We start from the raw sequence: 21,906 nt of genomic DNA, 5'->3' as shown, positions 1-21,906 counted from the left end.
TGTGCTTATGCGGATCCATCCCTCCCCCGATACCACAGGGCCCCTCCCAAAGCGGATCTTCAATGGAAAAGCAAGCTGAGCCTGCCCCTCCCACCCCTGTGCACCGTGCGGATCCACCCCAGCTAATATGCCCCATCCCCAGCACTACAAGACTGGCAGTGTGCAAGTAGCCCAGACAGGCCGCCACCCCACAGTGAATCCCGCCCCTAGGAGAGGGAAAGAGAAGGCACACACCAGGCTGACTGTGGCCAGAGCGGTGGGCTGGGGGCAGACATCACGTCTGACTCCGGCCCGCCCACCAACGCAAGTTATTCAAGACAGCACAGGGGAAGTGCCCCGCAGTCCTGCAACACTCCAGGGATTGTCCAAAATGAACAGAAGAATTCCCCTCAGAAAAACGTCCAGGAAATAACGACAGCTAATGAACTGATCAAAAATGATTTAAACAATATAACAGAAAGTGAATTTAGTATACTAGTCATAAAATTAATCGCTGGGCTTGAAAGAGAATCTCTTGCTACAGAGATCAAGGGACTAAGGAACGTCCAGGAGGAGCTAAAAAATGCTATCCATGAGCTGCAAAATAAAATGGAGACAACTACGGCTCAGATTGAAGAGGCAGAGGAGAGAATAGGAGAACTAGAAGATAAAATTATGGAAAAAGAGGAAGCTGAGAAAAAGATAAAAAAATCCAGGAGTTTGAGGGGAAAATTAGAGAACTAAGTGATGCACTAAAGAGAAATAATATACGCATAATTGGTATTCCAGAGGAGGAAGAGAAAGGGAAAGGTGCTGAAGGTGTACTTGAAGAAATAATAGCTGAGAACTTCCCACATCTGGGGAAGGAAAAAGGCATTGAAATCCAAGAGGCACAGAGAACTCCCTTCAGACGGAACTTGAATCGATCTTCTGCACGACATATCATAGTAAAACTGGCAAAATACAAGGATAAAGAGAAAATTCTGAAAGCAGCTAGAGATAAACATGCTGTAACATATAAAGGGAGACCTATAAGACTCGTGACTGATCTCTCTACTGAACCTTGGCAGGCCAGAAAGAATGGCAGGAGATCTTCCATGTGATGAACAGAAAAAATACGCAGCCAAGACTCCTTTATCGAGCAAGTCTGTCATTTAGAATAGAAGGAGAGATAAAGGTCTTCCCAAACAAACAAAAACTGAAGGAATTCGTCACCACTAAACCAGCCCTACAAGAGATCCTAAGGGGGATCCTGTGAGACAAAATACCAGAGACATCACTGCAAGCATGAAACCTACGGACATCACAATGACTCTAAAAGAGTATCTTTCTATAACACTGAATGTAAATGGACTAAATGCGCCAACAAAAAGAGATAGGGTATCAGAATGGATAAAAAAACAAGACCATCTATTTGCTGTCTACAAGAGACTCGTTTTAGACCTGAGGACACCTTCAGAGTGAGAGTGAGGGGATGGAGAACTATTTATCATGCCACTGTAAGTCTAAAGAAAGCTGGAGTAGCCATACTTATATCAGACAAACTAGACTTTAAAGGCTGTAAAAAGAGATGAAGAAGGGCATTATATAATAATCACAGGGTCTATCCATCAGGAAGAGCTAACAATTATAAATGTGTATGGGCCGAATACAGGTACCCCAAAATATATAAAACAATCACAAACATAAGCAACCTTACTGATAAGAATGTGGTAATTGCAGGGGATTTTAACACTTCACTTACAGAAATGGATAGATCATCTAGACACATGGTCAATAAAGAAACAAGGGCCCTGAATGATACATTGGATCAGAAGGACTTGACAGATATATTTAGAACTCTGCATCCCAAAGCAACAGAATATACTTTCTTCTCGAGTGCACATGGAACATTCTCGAAGATAGATCACATACTGGGTCACAAAACAGCCCTACATAAGTATACAAGAATTGAGATCGTACCATGCATACTTTCAGACCACAAAGTCTGTGAAGCTTGAAATCAACCACAGGAAAAAATCTGGAAAACCTTCAAAAGTATGGCCATTAAAGAACACCCTACTAAAGAATGAATGGGTCAACCAGGCAATTAGAGAAGAATTTGAAAAATACATTAAAACAAATGAAAATGAAAATACAACAATCCAAACGCTTTGGGATGCAGAAAAGGCAGTCCTGGGAGGAAAATACATTGCAATCCAGGCCTATCTCAAGAAACAAGAAAAATCCCAAACACAAAATCTAACAGCACACCTAAAGGAAATAGAAGCAGAACATCAAAGAGAGGCTAAACCCAGCAGAAGAAGAGACATAATAAAGATCAGAACAGAAAAAAAACACAGAATCTAAAAAAACTGTAGAGCAGATCGATGAAACCAAGAGTTGGTTTTTTGAAAAAATAAACAAAATTGATAAACCTCTAGCCAGGCTTCTCAAAAAGAAAAGGGAGATGACCCAAATAGATAAAATCATGAATGAAAATGGAATTATTACAATCAATCCCTCAGAAATACAAGCAATTATCAGGGAAGACTATGAAAAATTATATGCCAACAAACTGGACAACCTAGAAGAAATGGACAAATTCCTAAACACCCACAAGCTTCCAAAACTCAATCAGGAGGAAATAGAAAGCTTGAACAGACCCATAACCAGAGAAGAAATTGAATTGGTTATCAAAAATCACCCAGCAAATAAGAGTCCAGGACCAGATGGCTTCCCTGGGGAGTTCTACCAGACGTTTAAAGCAGAGATAATACCTATCCTTCTCAGGCTATTCCAAAAAATAGAAAGGGAAGGAAAACTTCCAGACTCATTCTATGAAGCCAGCATTACTTTGATTCCTAAACCAGACAGAGACCCAGCAAAAAAAGAGAACTACAGGCCAATATCCCTGATGAATATGGATGCAAAAATTCTCAATAAGATACTAGCAAATCGAATTCAACAGCATATAAAAAGAATTATTCACCATGATCAAGTGGGATTCATTCCTGGGATGCAGGGCTGGTTCAACATTCGCAAATCAACGTGATACATCATATTAATTAAAGAAAAGATAAGAACCGTATGATCCTGTCCATCGATGCAGAAAAGGCCTTTGACAAAATTCAGCACCCTTTCTTAATAAAAACCCTTGAGAAAGTCGGGATAGAAGGAACATACTTAAACATCATAAAAGCCATTTATGAAAAGCCCACAGCTAACATCATCCTCAATGGGGAAAATCTGAGAGCTTTCTCCCTGAGATCAGGAACATGACAGGGATGCCCACTCTCACCGCTGTTGTTTAACATAGTGTTGGAAGTTCTAGCATCAGCAATCAGACAACAAAAGGAAATCAAAGGCATCAAAATTGGCAAAGATGAAGTTAAGCTTTCACTTTTTGCAGATGACATATTATACATGGAAAATCCGAGAGACTCCACCAAAAGCCTGCTAGAACTGATACATGAATTTAGCAAAGTTGGAGGATACAAAATCAATGTACAGAAATCAGTTGCATTCTTATACACTCATAATGAAGCAACAGAAAGACAAATAAAGAAACTGATCCCATTCACAATTGCACCACGAAGCATAAAATACCTAGGGATAAATCTAACCAAAGATGTAAAAGATCTGTATGCTGAAAACTATGGAATGGTTTAGAAGGAAATTTTAGAAGACATAAAGAAATGGAAACCATTCCATGCTCAATAATTGGAAGAATAAATATTGTTAAAGTGTCAATACTACGAAAGCTATCTACACATTCAATGCAATCCCAATCAAAATTGTACCAGCATTCTTCTCGAAGCTAGTACAAGCAATCCTAAAATTCATATGGAACCACAAAAGGCCCCGAATAGCCAAAGTAATTTTGAAGAAGAAGACCAAAGCATGAGGCATCACAATCCCAGACTTTAACCTCCACTACAAAGCTGTCATCATCAAGACAGCATGGTATTGGCACAAAAACAGACACATAGACCAATGGAATAGAATAGAAACCCCAGAACTAGACCCACAAATGTATGGCCAACTAATCTTTGACAAAGCAGGAAAGTTATCCAATGGAAAAAAGACCGTCTCTTTAACAAATGGTGCTGGGAGAACTGGACAGCAACATGCAGAAGATTGAAACTAGACCACTTTCTCACACCATTCACAAAAATAAACTCAAAATGGATAAAGGAACTGAATGTGAGACAGGAAACCATCGAAACCCTAGAGGAGAAAGCAGGAAAAGACCTCTCTGACCTCAGCCGTAGCAATTTCTTACTTGACACATCCCCAAAGGCAAGGGAATTAAAAGCAAAAATGAACTCCTGGGACCTCAAAAAGATAAAAAGCTTCTGCACAGCAAAGGAAACAACCAACAAAACTAAAAGGCAACCAACGGAATGGGAAAAGATATTTGCAAATGACATATTAGACAAAGGGCTAGTATCCAAAATCTATAAAGAGCTCACCAAACTCCACACCCGAAAAACAAATAACCCAGTGAAGAAATGGGCAGAAGACATGAGTAGACACTTCTCTAAAGAAGACATCCGGATGGCCAACAGGCACATGAAAAGATGCTCAACGTTGCTCTTCATCAGGGAAATACAAATCAAAACCACACTCAGATATCACCTCACGCCAGTCAGAGTGGCCAAAATGAACAAATCAGGAGACTACAGAACTGAAGAGGATGTGGAGAAACGGGAACACTTTTGAACTGTTTGTGGAATGCAAATTTGTGCAGCCACTCTGGAAAGCAGTGTGGAGGTTCCTCAGAAAATTAAAAATAGACCTACCCTATGACCCAGCAATAGCACTGCTAGGGATTTACCCAAGGGATACAGGAGTACTGGTGTATAGGGGCACTTGTACCCCAATGTTTATAGCAGCACTCTCAACAATAGCCAAATGATGGAAAGAGCCTAAATGTCCATCCACTGATGAATGGATAAAGAAATTGTGGTTTATATACACAATGGAATACTACATGGCAATGAGAAAGAATGAAATATGGCCCTTTGTAGCAACGTGGATGGAACTGGAGAGTGTTATGCTAAGTGAAATAAGCCATACAGAGAAAGACTGATACCATATGGTTTCACTCTTATGTGGATCCTGAGAAACTTAACAGAAACCCATGGGGGAGGGGAAGGAAAGAAAAATAAAGAGGTTAGAGTGGAAGAGAGCCAAAGCATAAGAGACTCTTAAAAATGGAGAACAAACTCTGGGTTGATGGGGGGTGGGAGTGAGGGGAGGGTGGTTGATGGGTATTGAGGAGGGCACCTTTTGTGATGAGCACTGGGTGTTGTATGGAAACCAATTTGACAATAAACTTCATATATTGAAAAAAAAAAGCAACTGATTTCTGTACGATTTTGTATCCTGAGACATTGCTGAATTCATGTTATCAGTTCTAGCAGACTATTGGTGGAGCCTATCGTGTTTTCCATTAATAATATCATGTCATCTGCAAAAAGTGAAATCTTGACATCATCATTGCCAATTTTGATGCCTATGATTTCCTATTGTTGTCTGATTGCTGATGCTAGAACTTCCAACACTATGTTAAACAACAGCGATGAGAGTGGACATCCCTGTCCTTTTCCTGACCTCAGGGGAAAAACTCTCAGTTTTTCCCCATTGAGGATGATATTAGCTGTGGGCTCTTCATAAATGGCTTTTATGATGTTTAAGTATGTTCCTTATATCAAGATTTTCTCAAGGGTTTTATTAAGAAAGGATGCTGGATTTTGTAAAATGCTTTTTCTGCACCGATAGAGAGGATCATATGGTCCTTTTGTTTTATTAATGTGATGTATCACATTGATTTGCGAATGTTGAACCAGCCCTGCATCCCAGGAATGAATCCCACTTGATCATGGTGAATAATCCTTTTTATATGCTGTTGAATTCGATTTGCTAGTATCTTATTGAGAATTTTTGCATCCATATTCATCAGGGATATTGGCCTGTAGTTCTCTTTTTTTGCTGGGTGTCTTTCTGGTTTAGGAATCAAAGTAATGCTGGCTTCATAGAATGAGTCTGGAAGGTTCCCTTCCCTTTTGATTTTTTGGAACATCTTGAGAAGAATAGGTATTATCTTTGCTTTAAATGTCTGGTAGAATTCCCTTGTGAAGCCGTCTGGTCCTGGACTCGTATTTGTTAGAGGAGATTTTTGATAACTGATTCAAGTTCTTCGCTGGTTATGGGTCTGTTCAAGTTTTCTATTTCTTACTGTTTGAGTTTTGGAAGTGTGTGGGTGCTTAGGAATTTGTCCATTTCTTCCAGGTTGTCCAGTTTGTTGGCATATAATTTTTCATAGTCTTCCCTGATAATTGCTTGTATTTCTGAGGGATTGGTTGTAATAATTCCATTTTCATCATGATTTTATCTATTTGGGTCATCTCCCTTTTCTTTTTGAGAAGCCTGCCTAGAGGTTTGTCAATTTTGTTTATTTTTTCAAAAAACCAACTCTTGGTTTCATCGATCTGCTCTACAGTTTTTTTAGATTCTGTGTTGTTTATTTCTGTTCTGATCTTTATTATTTCTCTTCTTCTGCTGGGTTTGGGGTGTCTTTACTGTTCTGCTTCTATTTCCTTTAGGTGTGCTGTTAGACTTTGTATTTGGGATTTTTCTTGTTTCTTGAGATAGTCCTGGACTGCAATTATTTTCCTCTCAGGACTGTCTTCGCTGCATCCCAAAGTGTTTGGATTGTTGTATTGTCATTTTCATTTGTTTCCATGTATTTTTTAATTTCTTCTCTAATTGCCTGGTTGACCCATTCATTCTTTAGTAGGGTGTTCTTTAACCTCCATGGTTTTGGAGGTTTTCCAGACTTTTTCCTGTGGTTGATTTCAAGCTTCATAGCATTGTGGTCTGAAAGTATGCAAGGTATGATTTCAATTCTTGTATACTTATGAAGGGCTGTTTTGTGACCCAGTATGTGATCTATCTTCGAGAATGTTCCATGTGCACTCGAGAAAAAAGTATATTCTGTTGCTTTGGGATACAGAGTTCTAAATATATCTGTGAAGTCCATCTGATCCAATGTATCATTCAGGGCCCTTGTTTCTTTATTGACCGTGTGTCTAGCTGATCTATCCATTTCTGTAAGTGGAGTGTTAAAGTCCCCTGCAATTCCCACATTGTTATCAATAAGGTTGCTTATGTTTGTGAGTAATTGTTTTGTGTATTTGGGGGCTCCCATATTTGGTGCATAGACACTTATAGTTGTTAGCTCTTCCTGATGGATAGACCCTGTAATTATTATATAATGCCCTTCTTCATCTCTTGTTACAGCCTTTAATTTAACATCAGTTTGTCTGATAGAAGTATGGCTACTCCAGCTTTCTTTTGACTTCCAGTAGCATGATAGATAGTTTGCCATCCCCTCACTTTCAATCTGAAGGTGTCCTCAAGTCTAAAAGGAGTCTCTTTTTGTAGACAGCAAATAGATGGGTCTTGTTTTTTTGGCCATTCTGATACCATATGTGTTTTGGTTGGAACATTTAGTCCATTTACATACAGTGTTATAGAATGATATGGGTTTAGAGTCATTGTGATGTCTGTAGGTTTCATGCTTGTATTGATGTCTCTGGTCCTTTGTGGTCCTTGCAACATTTCACTCACAGAATCCCCCTTAGTATAATTTGTAGGGCTGGTTTAGTGGTGATGAATTCCTTCATTTTTTTTTTTTTTTTTTTTTTTGAGAAGACCTTTAACTCTCCTTCTATTCTGAATTGGCAGACTTGCTGGATAAAGGATTCTCGGCTGCATATTTTTTCTGTTCATCACATTGAAGATTTCCTGCCATTCCTTTCTGACCTGCCAAGTTTCATTAGATAGATCCGTCACTAGTCTTATCAGTCTCCCTTTATATGTTAGAGGGTGCTTATCCCTAGCTGCTTTCAGAATTTTCTCTTTATCCTGGTAGTTTGCCAGTTTTGTTATGATATGTCACGCAGAAGATCAATTCAAGTTACGTCTGAAGAGAGTTCTCTGTGCCTCTTGGATTTTAATGCCTGTTTCCTTCCCCAGATCATAGAATTTCTCAACTATGATTTGTTGGAAGTACCCCTTCAGCACCTTTTTCTCTCTCTTCCTCTTCTGGAATCCGTATTATATGGATATTGTTGTGCTTGATTGCATCACTTAGTTCTCTAATTCCCCCCTCATACTCCTGGATTTTTTTATCTCTCTTTTTCTCAGCTTCCTCTTTCCATAATTTTATCTTCTAGTTCACCTATTCTCTCCTCTGCCTCTTCAATCCAAGCTGCGGTCTCCTCCATTTTATTTTGCACCTTGTTTATAGCATTTTTTAGCTCCTCCTGACAGTTTCTTCATCCCCTGATCTCTGTAGCAATAGATTCTCTGCTCTCCTCTATACTTTTTCAAGCTCAGTGATTAATTTTATGATTATTATTCTATATTCATGGTCCGTTATATTGCTTAAATCGTTTTTGATCAGTTCGTTAGCTGTCGCTACTTCCTGGAGTTTCTTTTGAGGAGAATTCTTCCGTTTCATCATTTTGGATAGTCCCTGGAGGGGCGCAGAACTGTGCGGCATGTCCACTGTGCTATCTGGAATAACTTGTGTTGGTTGGCGGAGCTGCAATCAGACCTGATGTCTGTCCCCAGCCCACAGCTAGGGCCACAGTCAGACTGGTGTGTTCCTTTTCTTCCCCTCTCCCAGGGGCAGGTCACACTGGAGTGGTGTGGCCCCTGTCTGGGCTACTTGCACACTCCCAGGCTTCGGTGCTGCTTTGATGGGATCTGGCATATTAGCTGGGGTGGATCCGCAAGGTGTACAGGGGCGGGAGGGGCAGGCTTAGCTTGTTTTGCCCTGGGTGGTCCCCTGTGGGCGGGGCCCTGCAGCACCAGAAGGCAGGCAGAACAGTCAGAGGGATGGATCCACAGAAGCACAGCATTGGGTGTTTGCACGGTGCAAGCAAGTTCAGTGACAGGGACTGGTTCCCTTTGGGATTTCAGCTGGGGGATGGGAGAGGGAGATGGCATTGGCCAGACCCTTTCTTCCCCACTGAGGTGAGCTCTGTCTTCCAGGGCTCAAATACTCTCCCTCCTGGTGTCCTCTTGCCCTCCTGCTCTCTGAGCCGAGCTGCTGACTTAACATTCCAGATGTTAAGTCCTGCTTGCTGTCAGAACTCACACATTCCAGCCCCTCCGCTTTTGCAAGTCAGACTGGGGCTCTGCCTTGCCAGGCAGGCTGCCCCTCCACTGCCCTGGCTCCTTCCCACCAGTCCGTGTAGCATGCACCGCCTCTCCGCCTTTCCTATGCTCTTCCGTGGGCCCCTTGTCTATACTTTGCTCCAGAGAGTCCGTTCTGCTAGTCTTCTGGCAGTTTTCTGGGTTATTTAGCAGATGTGGGTGGAATCTAAGTGATCAGCAAGACGCGGTGAGGCCAGCGTCCTCATACACCGTCATCTTCTCCTATTCCATCTTGAAACCATAAAACTCTTAGAAAAAAACCATGGGCAACAAAGTTTTCAACAATGGCCATAAGAACATTTTTCTAAATACGTTTCCTCAGGCAAGGGAACCAAAAGCAAGATTAAACCATTGGGAATGCCAAAATGAAAAGCTTTTGCACAGCAAAGGAAACCAGCAATGAGGCATAAAGGCAACCTACTGAGTGGGACAATATATTTGCAAGTGATATCTTTGAGAGGGAGTTAATATCCAACATATATAAAGAACTTAACACAATTCAACACACAAAAACCAAATAGTTCAATTAAAAAATGGGCAGAGGACTGGAATGGATATTTTTCTAGAGAAGACCTACACACAGCCAACAGACACATGAAAAGGTCAGCGTCACCAATCATCAGAGAGTGCAAATTAAAACACAATGAGATATCATTTACATCTCTCAGAATGGATAAAATCAAAATGACAAGAAATAACAATTGTCGGAGAGGATGTGAACACTTTGTGTGTCAGTGGAGGAAATGCAAATTGGTGCAGCTACTGTGAAAAACATTGTGGAGGTTCCTCAAAAATGTAAAAATAGAATTACCATATCATCCAGTAATTCTTCTACTTGGTATTTACCCAAAGAAAATGAAAAAACTTACTCAACAAGATATATGCACCCAACGTTTTGTATAGCATTATTTACAATAGTAGCCTAGGTATAGAAAGAATCCAAGTGTCCAATCATTGATGAATGGTTAAAGAAGATGTAATATATGTACACACACACACATACACACACACACATTACTCAGCCAGAAAAAGAATGAAATCTTGCTATTTACATTAACATGTAAATTTTCTATTTCTTCCTGCTTCAGTTTTGTTAGGTTATATGCATCTAAGAAATTTATACATTTCTTCTAGGTAGCCCAATGTGTTGGGAAATAGTCTTTCATAATATTCTCTTATAATCCTTTGTATTTCTGTGGTATTGGTTGTTATTTCTTCATTGCTGATTTTGAGTCCTTTTTTTTTTTTTTTTTTTTTTTTTGAGTCTGGCAAAAGGTCTACCTTTTTTGTTCATCTTTTCGAAGAACCACTTCCTGGTTTCATTAATTATTCTGCTTTGTTTTTAGTCTCTGTTTCATTTATTTCTACTCTAATCTTTATTATTTCCTTTCTTCTACTAGCTTTGTTCACTCTTCTTTTTCAAGCTCCATTCGTTGTAATATTAGGTTGTTTAGCTGAAATTTTTCTTAAGATAGACTGTAATCACTCCTTTTCGAACAGGTTTTGCTTTATCCCCCAAATTTTGGACCATTCTGTTTTCATTTTCATTTGTCTGCATGTATTTTTTATTCTGTTTGTCCGTTGACCCATTTCTTATTTGTTAGAATGTTATTTAGTTTCCATGTATTTGTGCCCTTTCCAGATTTTTTCTTGTGATTACTTTCTATTTTCATATCGTTTTGGTCAGAAAAGATGCATAACATTATTTCAGTCTTTTTGAATTTATTGAGACTTCTTTGGTGACCTAACATGTGATATCTTTTGGAGACATTCCATGTGCACTTGAAAAGAATACGTATTCCACTGCTTTTGAATGGAATGTTCTGAATGTATCTGTTAGGCCCAATTGACCCAATGTGTCATTCAAGGCCACTGTTTCCTTGTTGATTTTCTGGCCAAATGATCTATCCATTGATATAAGCAGAGTGTTAAAGTCACCCACTATTATTGTATTCCTGTCAGTTTCTTCATTTATGTCCATTAATAGTTGCTTTATGTATTTAGGTGGTAGCATGGTGGGTGTATAAATAGTTACAATTGTTATACCATCCTGTTGGACTGTTCCTTTTATCATTATGTAGTGTCCTTTATCTCTTATTATAGTCTTTGTTTTAAAGTCTATTTTGTCTGATAAAAGTATCGCTACCCTATCTTTCTTTTAGCTTCCATTTGTATTATAAATGTTTCTCCATCTCTGTACATTCAAGTTTTCACTGAAAAATCAGCAGATAGCATTATGAGGTTTCCCTTATTTGTAACTGTTTTTTCTCTTGCTGCCTTTGAGATGTTTTGTTAGTACTTTTTGCCATTTTAATATTATGTTTCTTGGTGTGAACCTCCTTAGGTTAATTTCACTGCGGGATCTCTGTGATCCCTGAATCTGGATATGTTTACTTCCCCAGATTTGGTAAGTTTTTGGTTTTATTTCTTTCTTTGATTTTATTTCTTCAAATACATTCTCTGTGACCTTCCTCCTGGGATCCCTATAATGTGAACGTTATTACATGTGATGGTGTTGCTGAATTCCCTTAACCTATTCTCATTTTTTATTATATTTTTTTCTCTTATTATTCAGCCCAGTTGCTTTCCTTTACCCAGTCTTCCAGGTCGCTGATCCACTCTTCTGCCTCCTCTGATCTTCTGTTGATTCCCTCTAGTGTATTTTTTGTTTCAATTATGGACTTTTATATCTCTGACAGGTTCTTTTTTATATTTTATCTTCTTGAAGGTCTCACTGATATCCTCCACTCTTTTCTCAAATCCAGTGAGTATCTTTATGACCATTACTTTGAATTCTTAATTAGACATATTGCTTACTTCTATTTCAGTTAGATCTTTTGTTGTGGTTTTGTCTTGTTCTTTCATTTGGGATATATTTCTGTCTCATTTTGTCTAACAATCTATTGGTTTTCATGTATTAGAAAAGTCAGCTGCATCTCCTGATCTCGAAAGTCATGGCCTTATGAAGAAGAGGTCCTGTAATGCCCTATAGCACAATGCTCTCTCTTTACCAGAACCAGGTACTTCAGGGGTATCTCCTATGTGGGTTGCATGTGCCCCACTGTTGTTAAGCCACATTTGCCTTCAGTTCTTTAGGCTGCAATGGCTCACTTTGCCTGTTGTGGTTTCAGCAGGTAGGGTTTTGCTACCTGTTAAGAAGCCAATCTGAGGATGCATCAGGCTTCTATTTGGGTAGTGTCACCAATCAGACCAGATGTCTGCCTTCAGCCCATTTGCTGGGGCTGGTTGCACTGACCTTAGGGGCGGTCTCCCTTCCTTGTCCTCTGACAAGTTTTCATTAGTGGTTGGGGCTAGCAGTCAAGCCAGATGGCTGTCCCCAGTCTGTCATCTGGAAAAGCAGTCACACTGACCTGCAGGACACTCTCCCTGCTTTGTCCCCTGAGAGGCTTTCATTTGTGGGCAGGACCATTAGTCAGCACAGATGCCTGCACCCAGTCTATCTGCCAGGACCGCAGTCACACTGATTGGCAAGGCACTGTCTCTGTGCTGCTAGCTATAAATTTCAGCTGCTGGGGCTGTGGACTTGCTAGTGTGGATGGTTATCTTCCCCACTGCTCAGGGCAGGAGTCACTGTAAAATGGTGCCAGTCCCAGCCAGGGTTGCTTGCAGGGCATGTTGGGGCAGGAGGTGCTTTGGAGACACGCCTACCAAATGGGGCTGATCCCCAGGAGAACGCAGGGCAGGGTGCTTAGTACTAGCAGGATAAGTAGAAAGTGTTTGTGCTGGTTCTGCAAGTGTCCTGCTTTCTAGGCTACACAGGGGGAAAGAAATGGCACCTGACACCTCTTTTGTTCTCAGAAGAAGTCTCCTAAAGATCCTCAAGATCCTTGTCCCTCCAGCACTTGTTCTTACAAGATTTATTTACATTAGTAAATAAATCTTTTTTATGAACACCCCACATGCTTTTCAAACTGTGTGACCACATTATTTCTTATGCTGGCTCTTTAAAGTCAGGTGTTCGGTTTCCTATCACCCTCCAGCTCTGCCAGAGCTAAACCTGCTAATTTTTAAAGGAAGAATTAAGCCTTGCTGATTGTAAAAACTCCAGAATTCAAGCCCCACTAGCTTTCAAAGTTTAATGTTATATATAGCCATCTTCCCAGTGTGGGTCCCCTGTGCCTGGAGTGCCATGTGGAGCCTGATCCTCTCACTCCTCTGTGCTGGTGGTGTGCATCCCCTTTGTGGTTAGTCTCCCAGGGGGTCTGGCTCCCAACCATGTCTCTGCCCTTCCTACTCTTTTCCATGTGGCCTCCTCTCTACAGTTAACTGTTTAAAGTCTGTTCTGTGAGTCTTTTGGTCATTTTCAGAGTTAGTTACACTAATGTGGCTGTTATCTTGGGTGTTTGTGGGACAAAGTTACCTCAGGATCCTTCTGCTCTACCATCTTCCTGAATCATTTCTTTAGTCTTTCTTACTCTAAGTTATATTCATAACTACTTTCTAATCTTCTCTGATAGCTACATTTTTTAAGAGTCCAGGCAAGTTGACTTATAAGTAGCCACAATTTGGCTTTGTCTGATTGTTTATTCATAGGTAGATCTATTTAATCATTTTGGTAAGAAGTCAACATGGGCAATGTGCACTTAGCACTGTGTCACAGTGAAGCAACTCCTGTCCTCACTAGCCTGACCACTTGGTTAAGGTATTGCTGGCATTCTCTGTACTCATAGGACCAGTATTAGCTTGACATTCAAGGAAACTGTACTGTGCTCACATAGAATGTTAGGAAATGCTTGTAGTGACATTAGCAAACAAGTGTGCTAAAGGCCATTACTTCATATCATCTCAGTATTTGATTTTCTAAGTGCAACACATCAATAATTTTCAACAGAGGACTCATGTTCACGTGAAAGATACAATTTTCAAATCAGAAGTACATGCATATGTTTTGCCTTCAGAAAATTAATATTCAGAAACCAAATCTTAACAATGGTTAAAATGTTTATCTCTGATGGTGAGTCAGGACACACACACTGAATGTTTTCCATATATCACAAAATAAGAAGATATTTTGTATTGTAGAGGGATTTTTTTTAACTTTATAAAATAATTATTTGATTTACAACCACATTTAACAAGTGATAAATATCTCCATGAATTGCATTGGGAAAAAATACTAAACTAGAGTGGGGTGGGGTGCAGTGGGGGGTGTCCTGGCCCTGGCTCTATCATTAACAAGTTGTGTATTTTTGGAAAAATCTGCTAACTACCTGGGCCCCAGTTTTATCATCTGCAAAATTCAATCAACAATTAATCCTGATTGAAAGCAAATAACTCAAAGAGAATGAGCAGATAATTCTGCCAAAAAGTAATGATGATTTAAAAACCTACAGTTGAAAAAAATTTTGGTCACAAGGTCATTAAACTGTTAGAACTAGTCTGGTATAAATCCTTAGGAAAACTTAAAATTTGTTTAGAGGCCTTGAGCAGTCACAGATCACACACAATGAGTCATCAGCAGAGCCAAACGATAGATGCTCAGCTCAACGTGGGCCAACAAAACCCTATTATCCAGACTTACAGTTACTAGAAGAGCACACACCAGCTTACCTGTATGCAAGAGCCAAAGCCCAGGCCCCAGCAGCACAGTAAAGACTGTCATGGATTTTTGCCTTCTGATCGTCACCGCAAGTTTTAGTGGGAAAGAGACCTGTGGTTGGACTTTGATATAGCAGCAACGTTGACTTCACTGGAATGGAAGACAAGAAAAAGAATGAACTGTACAGCCATCCATTTCCCTTGGGCTGAAGATCTCAATCTTCTTTCGTTTCCTCATCCTACTGCTGATAATTCTGTTGTTCCTAAACCTACCAATAGTATACAACTTTTTAGAATGCAGAAATTACTTCATGTAAGTCACTCCAGCACAAGTGGGAATCCACTCTGCAGGAAGGGTATTTCTACTTTTGAGGATAGGACTCAGCTAATTAGCAATTAAAAAGCTTTTAGCATATCATACTTAATGTCAGTAAGTGTTGTAACATCAGATACAGAAAAAAAAATCAATATCTTTTTATTATTGTTTTCAACAGAAGTTCAATAGAGAAACAAAACAAATGTACAACACAGAGTGGCATTAATGGCTAAATCCAAAGCCAGTTCCACTGCTAAATAAACCAGAATCCTATTTTCCATGATGACTAATTTGTGCCTAGACTTCTGAGGAATATATTCATTTTACATATTATACTATACAGGCTAGAGATATGTTTATCATTTCAAAACCAAATCCCATTCTCATATGACGTGAAAACAAGTAAACAATTATTTTGAGAACATTTTACTTTAAAAAAAAGTTTGAAATTAATGTTTTATTACCTTTTATAAGAATCCTAAAATATAAAAATACACACACTAAAACTATATTTCCTAAAGGTGATTTTATTCCTAAATATAAATGATTTTCACCAAAATGCATTAAATTAATCTAGATTGACGTATGTCAACTACTTTTAGGACAGTTTTTCAAAGGTCTAAAGCATTCTTCTCCTTCACAGAGATTAAAGAATTAACTTTCTTCTTTTTCTCAGACAAACCTGACATTATCATTACCATTTCTTTTAGAATGTCAGGGTATTTATCATTTTTCCCAGAGGAAAGAATTGGTCCTTAAAGTCTCAAGTAAACAACTGACATTTCTTTAAAAAGGTATTTACATTTCTTCATCTAGTTATGGCTACAATGATAATAAAAGGGACACATAAGAACATATTCTAGAATTTTGACTAAAATAAGATGAATTAAGGTTTTATCTGAGGTTAACACAAACAGCAACAACAAAAAAAATCCTTATCTTAGGGAAATAAATAAATTAAATTTTATATTATTTGCCATACAAGGCCACATAAATGGCACAAGAAGCAAACTGGCAAAAATTAATAGGCTTTTCTAACTTACAGTCTGATGAACCAAGAGGAGTCCCATGCATACATATCTCAAAATTGCTTACTCACATTAAAAAGCAAAATTTTCCAGGCTGTTCTTGGCAAAACAAAACAACAACAAATATAACAGGTACTTAATATTAGTAATAGTATCCTGAGATTATCTTTTGTATCCCAAAGAATTAGTAATAGATACAAAAGGTTTAGGACTACTTAGAAACCATGTATGAGTAAATGAGTAAGCAAGGAATACTTTTACAAAATCTTTATGTAGGTAGTAATGAAGAAACAGCCTCCAGTTCTCAAATCTAGTAATGTTTAAGAGAGTAAAAAGACACAGAGGACACTGGTGACAGTTTTAAAATTACTCAAGGGACAGATATGATGTGCTGAAAATCTTTTATAATCCCAGGGTCAAGATCCAATTGGAATATATAGCTGCCTAAGCAATGAAACTATCCCCACATCCAAATGAGAGATCATCATCATGCACGTAACATATGCAATATAAGGTAGAGTAAATACTAATCATAACTACCTAAGGACATGTTTTCCTCAAGTATTCCTTACCAATCCTGTAATAATGATCCAATTTATCCCATAGAGTTTCATTATCAGGTCTCGGAAGATTAATGCTTTTCAGAGGTTCATAAACTGAGCCTAAAAGAAAAATGAAAACCCATCAAATTCAGTCATTTTCACCAAGATAAACAAAACTTCTAAATAAATGAAAAAGCACTACTTAGCAATCTAATTTTCATTTTTATATGTGAACTAACACATTATATTACCGGTCAAATGTTTGGTAGGGGGAGAGAGAAGAAATTGCCCTTGAAACAAGTACAGAAGGGTTCCAAATGTTATGGGAACACCCCCAAACCCCCAACACCTGGCAGTTACTATAGCTAATTAATATATATACTGTTCCCAACAACCCGAATACCACTAATACTTATGTGATAGTCCCTAGGTCAATAATTTCAGTTCCCTTTGAGAAATATCTACTTAAATGCCCTAAAATCCAAACCTTATTCTTCATGTTCATGATCAAGCAATTTTCTGCCAAATGATCATACCCCAAAAATCTCAAGAAAAAAGATAATACTGACATGCTCCAAAGTCATCCACTCCATGAATATTCAGAGAGTTTTCATACTAAAATTCTGAAGACTCTACTTACTCCTCGTTAGATAAAACTCATGCCATATTATCTGTACTAAAGCAGAAACCATTTCTACTTCTCATCCATGAAAACTACTCCAAGGTATTAACAGAGCATACTGCTCAGAAGCTGCAGAATACCCAATAATTATGATAATTTGCCACAAAATAGATACAGCAAATTGTTCACTTGACTGGTGCACATTCTCAACTGCTCACTGAAAGGAAGACCTCTGAACCTTCAGCCATCAGACTAAGTACTATCTCTCATTCTTTGTTAAAAGCACTCAAATTATAAACATCTCAAGGTCACAACGAATCCACAACTGGATTCAGGTAACAAACATCATATAATCTAACCACACAGCACAAGAGTGGCCCTAAAATTTACCTGGGGGTGGGGGATGTGTTGGCATGCATTAAGAATCTTTTTTTTAAAGAAAATTAAAATTGCAATGTCCAGTATGCTAATATAAAGCCAAGGTATTTGGAATCCCTTTATGTTTAGGAAGATAATAAACAAGGAAGAAATGAAAGGATCTATATATTAAGGCAATAATCTCATTAACTTATGTTGGAAAGAACGATGATTTGTGCATAAAATCAGCAATATAAAATGACTTCCTCTGAGTGAAGAGATTTTCTAAAAAAGAATCTTCACAATGACACCAACCAGAATTGCCACATAGCTAAGAATGGGAAGGCCTATCAACACAGACAAGAAAGCTTCGGGACTCCTGCACAAGAGGTCAGGGCTTGGCCATGCCCTCTGCCTCCCTGCATTCAATAGCTCTGTGTAAGTGTTAAGTATACAGGCAGCCTGGCAGCTGGGAAAAAAAATAATATGGCTACTGCTTACACATTGGGTGCTAAGCTTTAGGAGTTTACACACTCTCAGTGAAGTTCATACAACAATTAATAAAATAAAATCAGGTACAAATCATCACAAGTTGTAAATTGGGGTACATATATAAAAAGATTAAAGAAGACACATTTGCTGGGTGGAAGGATTGCGGATGAATGATATTTCCATTTTTTTTTTTTTAGAGCTCTATTATTAGAAGAGCTAATATTTTGCTTTATATAAGAAAAATAACATCACCAGAAGTTACATATACTTTCATTACATAGATAAACAATACATGTGCATGTGAATAAAAATTTAAATAGAATATGCAAAATTGAAATCCACCGTTGTATCTACCATAATACTTGTGAGTTTATTTTGAAAGATTGTTTTAATGACATTGTATCTTGGATTTTAGGGTAAAAAATACTTATTTTTAAAAGTGCTATTACATTTAAGGTGCCCCTCAAATCCTAAAAAAGACTAAAATGATTCTATCATCTAATGTTTCTCAATAAAATCACCGAAGGGAGCTTCTTAAAAACAACAAAAATAAACAAAAGGAAAACCAGACTTTTCAGGAAAATAAATACCAATGCAGTAAGAGCTAAAAGAGAAGATGTTTAAAGTATAGCAGAAAAATATAAAAGTAAAATCACTAAGAATCAATATTTTCTTATACGTTCTTATATCTTCAAGAAAGCCCATGGTGACTTAAGAACAGCTTACCTAAATAAATGTTAACATTTTAATAATCACCATTGTATTGCTTCTGAGGTAAATGCATAAAATTAAACAAGGATGTTCCACACAATTTATGGCAAACAGTACCATAAATCTCAAGTCAAAGGAAAAGTAATCAATGGTAACATTTTAAACAAGAATTAGCCTGAAAAGGTTCAATGCAAATAAAAATGTGGAGAAAGCAATCAATAGAGCATGAATTCCCAAAGACAATGAGAAAGATGCAAAATAACAGAAAACACTATTAAATGTTTAGAGTTCAAAACGAAATGAAGCTTTTCAATGTAAATTTTTCCTTTTCATGTTTTTCCCATTTGTATTATGCCTATATTTAAACATCACAAAGTAAAATAAAAATTATCATTTCTCCAATTTGTAAAATGAGTTTAAACATGTCAATCTGATTTTTTAGCTGTCAATTCTCTTGGTATTAGAAAAATACAATCTAGTCTCATTTCAGAGCACATTACTACCAAAGATATTCACTGACAAAGAACAATAATACAAGAGGCAGAGTAATATTCCAGTTTTATCACGTAAGAGGAAGGGTTATTTTATTTAAGAGATTAAACAAGGAATTTCCTAAGAAATTTCCATGAGACAAAAACAATACCAAGAATGCGCATAACCTTAACAAAGCTACAAACTTTCTGAATTGGGCACTATAAAACACCAACAAGGTTTCTAAGTGTTATGGGGGAGGCTCTTAAGCAATCACAAGACAGAACTGGTAATTCAAGTAGCAAACACTAAAAGAATAAAAATGAGGACTCAAAAGGGAAGTCAAGGTGGAAAGCGGATAAGCAAACCAAAACAATTTCAATACTCTATTATTTGGGCATACAATCTTTCATTATATGATTGAAAGCCCTTTAATACTGTATATACAAAAATGTTATTAAATCAAGGCTTTGGTGAACCCTAAACTAACTTTATCATTTTTCCATGTATGGTGATAGATGAAGATAAATACCATTATTTGTTCTCAATTAATATATGCATTGTATGCAAAAAACTCTGGATCATACATCCAGTAGGCCACCAGGACCCACAGATTAGTAGGAAAGGTAAGATAAAGTTTTGAAGAAGAGTAATATGAGTTAGAGTGTGGGTTCCTTAAAAAACAAAGGATAGGAAAATTCAGCGTCCCTGTGGGGCTGAGGGAACAGGAAACTTCTAACTTGCAATCTTTGAAAATAAAAGCAATTTCAAACAATGCACTGCCATCTGAAAATGAAGAAAACAACTAAACATGAAGTCATAAACATATATACAAACTTGCAGATATACTATCACAGCTCTAAAGCTGATACAAGGTCTTATGAAATAAGATACTACATACCAAGGGGTTTGTTTGTTTTAAGTGATACACATGAAAAGATATATAACTAACACGGTAAATTTTATTGAACACTGATCCAAGTATGATCTTTCACGAGAAAGAATTTTATTATAAACCTAAATCTTTAGAAAGCCTACAGGATTCTGATTTTCTCCCTCAATTAAAATAATTTCTTTTCAGATTAAAAAATATCTAACATTCCTCACCCTAAAACAAGCATCATTAACATTTTGGTACATTCCTTTCAGGCATTTCTTTAAGCAATATATATAAACATACACACAATTTACACATGGACTCGTAACATACATGCTCTTTTTATCATGGACACTTGCCCTTTGCTCCCTTATCTCACCTCTTGCCCTCTTCTGTCCTCATTCCCATGTAAACATACTTTTTCCATATTTATCTAAAAATATATATATGCATCAATGAAGGAAGTCTTTTGTCTCTTGTTTTATAAAAATGGGGTCATGAAATAGACCCTTCCTTGCTTCCTGCTCCTCCCATTTGACAACACACATGGAAATCAAAAAAGGCAATGATTGTCTCTTTGACTGCTATATATTCCAGGGTATTGACACAGTATAATTTACTCAGTTATTACCCTATCAAGAAGTATATACTTTTCTATTTTTGCCATCATAAACAATCCTGCAAAACATCCTTATGTGTACACAGATACAGCCAGTAGTATGCTAGAACCAATTAATACTGGCTGAAAAGAGTTAACTGTTAAATTTTCAGGAATTTTGGGAGCTGGTTATGAAACACATAAATGAAAATTAAATTATAAAAGCTTATAGATGAATAATTATTAAAAACAAAGGTAATAAGTATTCAAAATTCATCACTTCCTAGTTTTACATTTTACTATTATATATGCTCTTGAATTGACTTATACCTATAGATCTGTACCTTGGAAATACCATATAATAGCATGTTACAACACATGTCTTTCCAACTCCACATTCAGTGAAGTCATGTAGATTTGAGTAGTTGTGACAAAAAACAAATGGTCTGCAAAGGCCTAAAATTTTTACCATCTTGCCCTTTATAAAAGAAGTTTACTCACCTCTAAATTCCTAGAAGTAATAAATTAAGCAATAAGTGTACTTTTTACAAAATAATGGCAAATTGCATTTTTTTAAAGGCTAAAACAATTCACATGTCTACTAGATATAAGTGCTCCTTACTTTTAAAAGTTTTTCCAATCTGATAAAAACAAAGTAGTTATCTCACTTTTGTTTTTCATTTCTCATACAATTAGTGAGTTTGAAAAATCTTTACAGATTGGCCATGTGGATTTGCTCTTCTAGGAATTGCATACATCCTATTGCCATTTGCTATTGCTTTATTTGTGTTTTTGTCATCAATTTCTAAAAGCTATTTAATATTTTGCTATTTTGCTATTTCATTTCAAATATTTTCCCCTGAGTTTTCGTTAGTATACCAATACTACAATATAAAAAACTTTCAATAGTTAAATATATCTATCTTTCCTCACTTGGTTCTAGTTTTCCTTTCTGTTTAGAAAGGTTTTTGACAAAATGAGCAAAGGAGAAAAGAGACAGAGAGAGACAGAGAGAGAGAGAGAGAGAGAGAAAGGCAAACCAAGAAACAGGCTCTTAACTATGGAGAACAAACTGGTGGTTACCAGAGGGAGAAGGGTGGGAGGATGGGTTAAACAGATAATGGGGATTAAGGAGTACACT

The 21,906-nt window shown here is 37.5% G+C and overlaps 1 protein-coding gene across 7 annotated transcripts in view; it reads right to left on the bottom strand.

Annotated features, from left to right (window-relative positions):
* The window catches only part of PHKB (phosphorylase kinase regulatory subunit beta), a 269,902-nt gene that overhangs the window by 207,098 nt on the left and 40,898 nt on the right, over positions 1-21,906 (bottom strand). For all 7 annotated transcript variants that reach the window (XM_045442643.1, XM_045442642.1, XM_045442644.1 and 4 more), the window contains 2 exons: positions 16,668-16,757; positions 14,764-14,902 (listed from right to left, as the gene is read on the bottom strand). In XM_045442643.1, the coding sequence (XP_045298599.1) occupies positions 14,764-14,902; positions 16,668-16,757 (229 nt within the window). The remainder of the gene's footprint in view (positions 1-14,763; positions 14,903-16,667; positions 16,758-21,906) is intronic.

The sequence above is a fragment of the Leopardus geoffroyi genome, chromosome E2, assembly GCF_018350155.1.
Source record: "Leopardus geoffroyi isolate Oge1 chromosome E2, O.geoffroyi_Oge1_pat1.0, whole genome shotgun sequence".
Lineage (NCBI taxonomy): Eukaryota > Metazoa > Chordata > Mammalia > Carnivora > Felidae > Leopardus > Leopardus geoffroyi.
The sequence above is the reverse complement of the archived record's forward strand: the minus strand, read 5'-3'. Positions and strand labels throughout refer to the sequence as shown.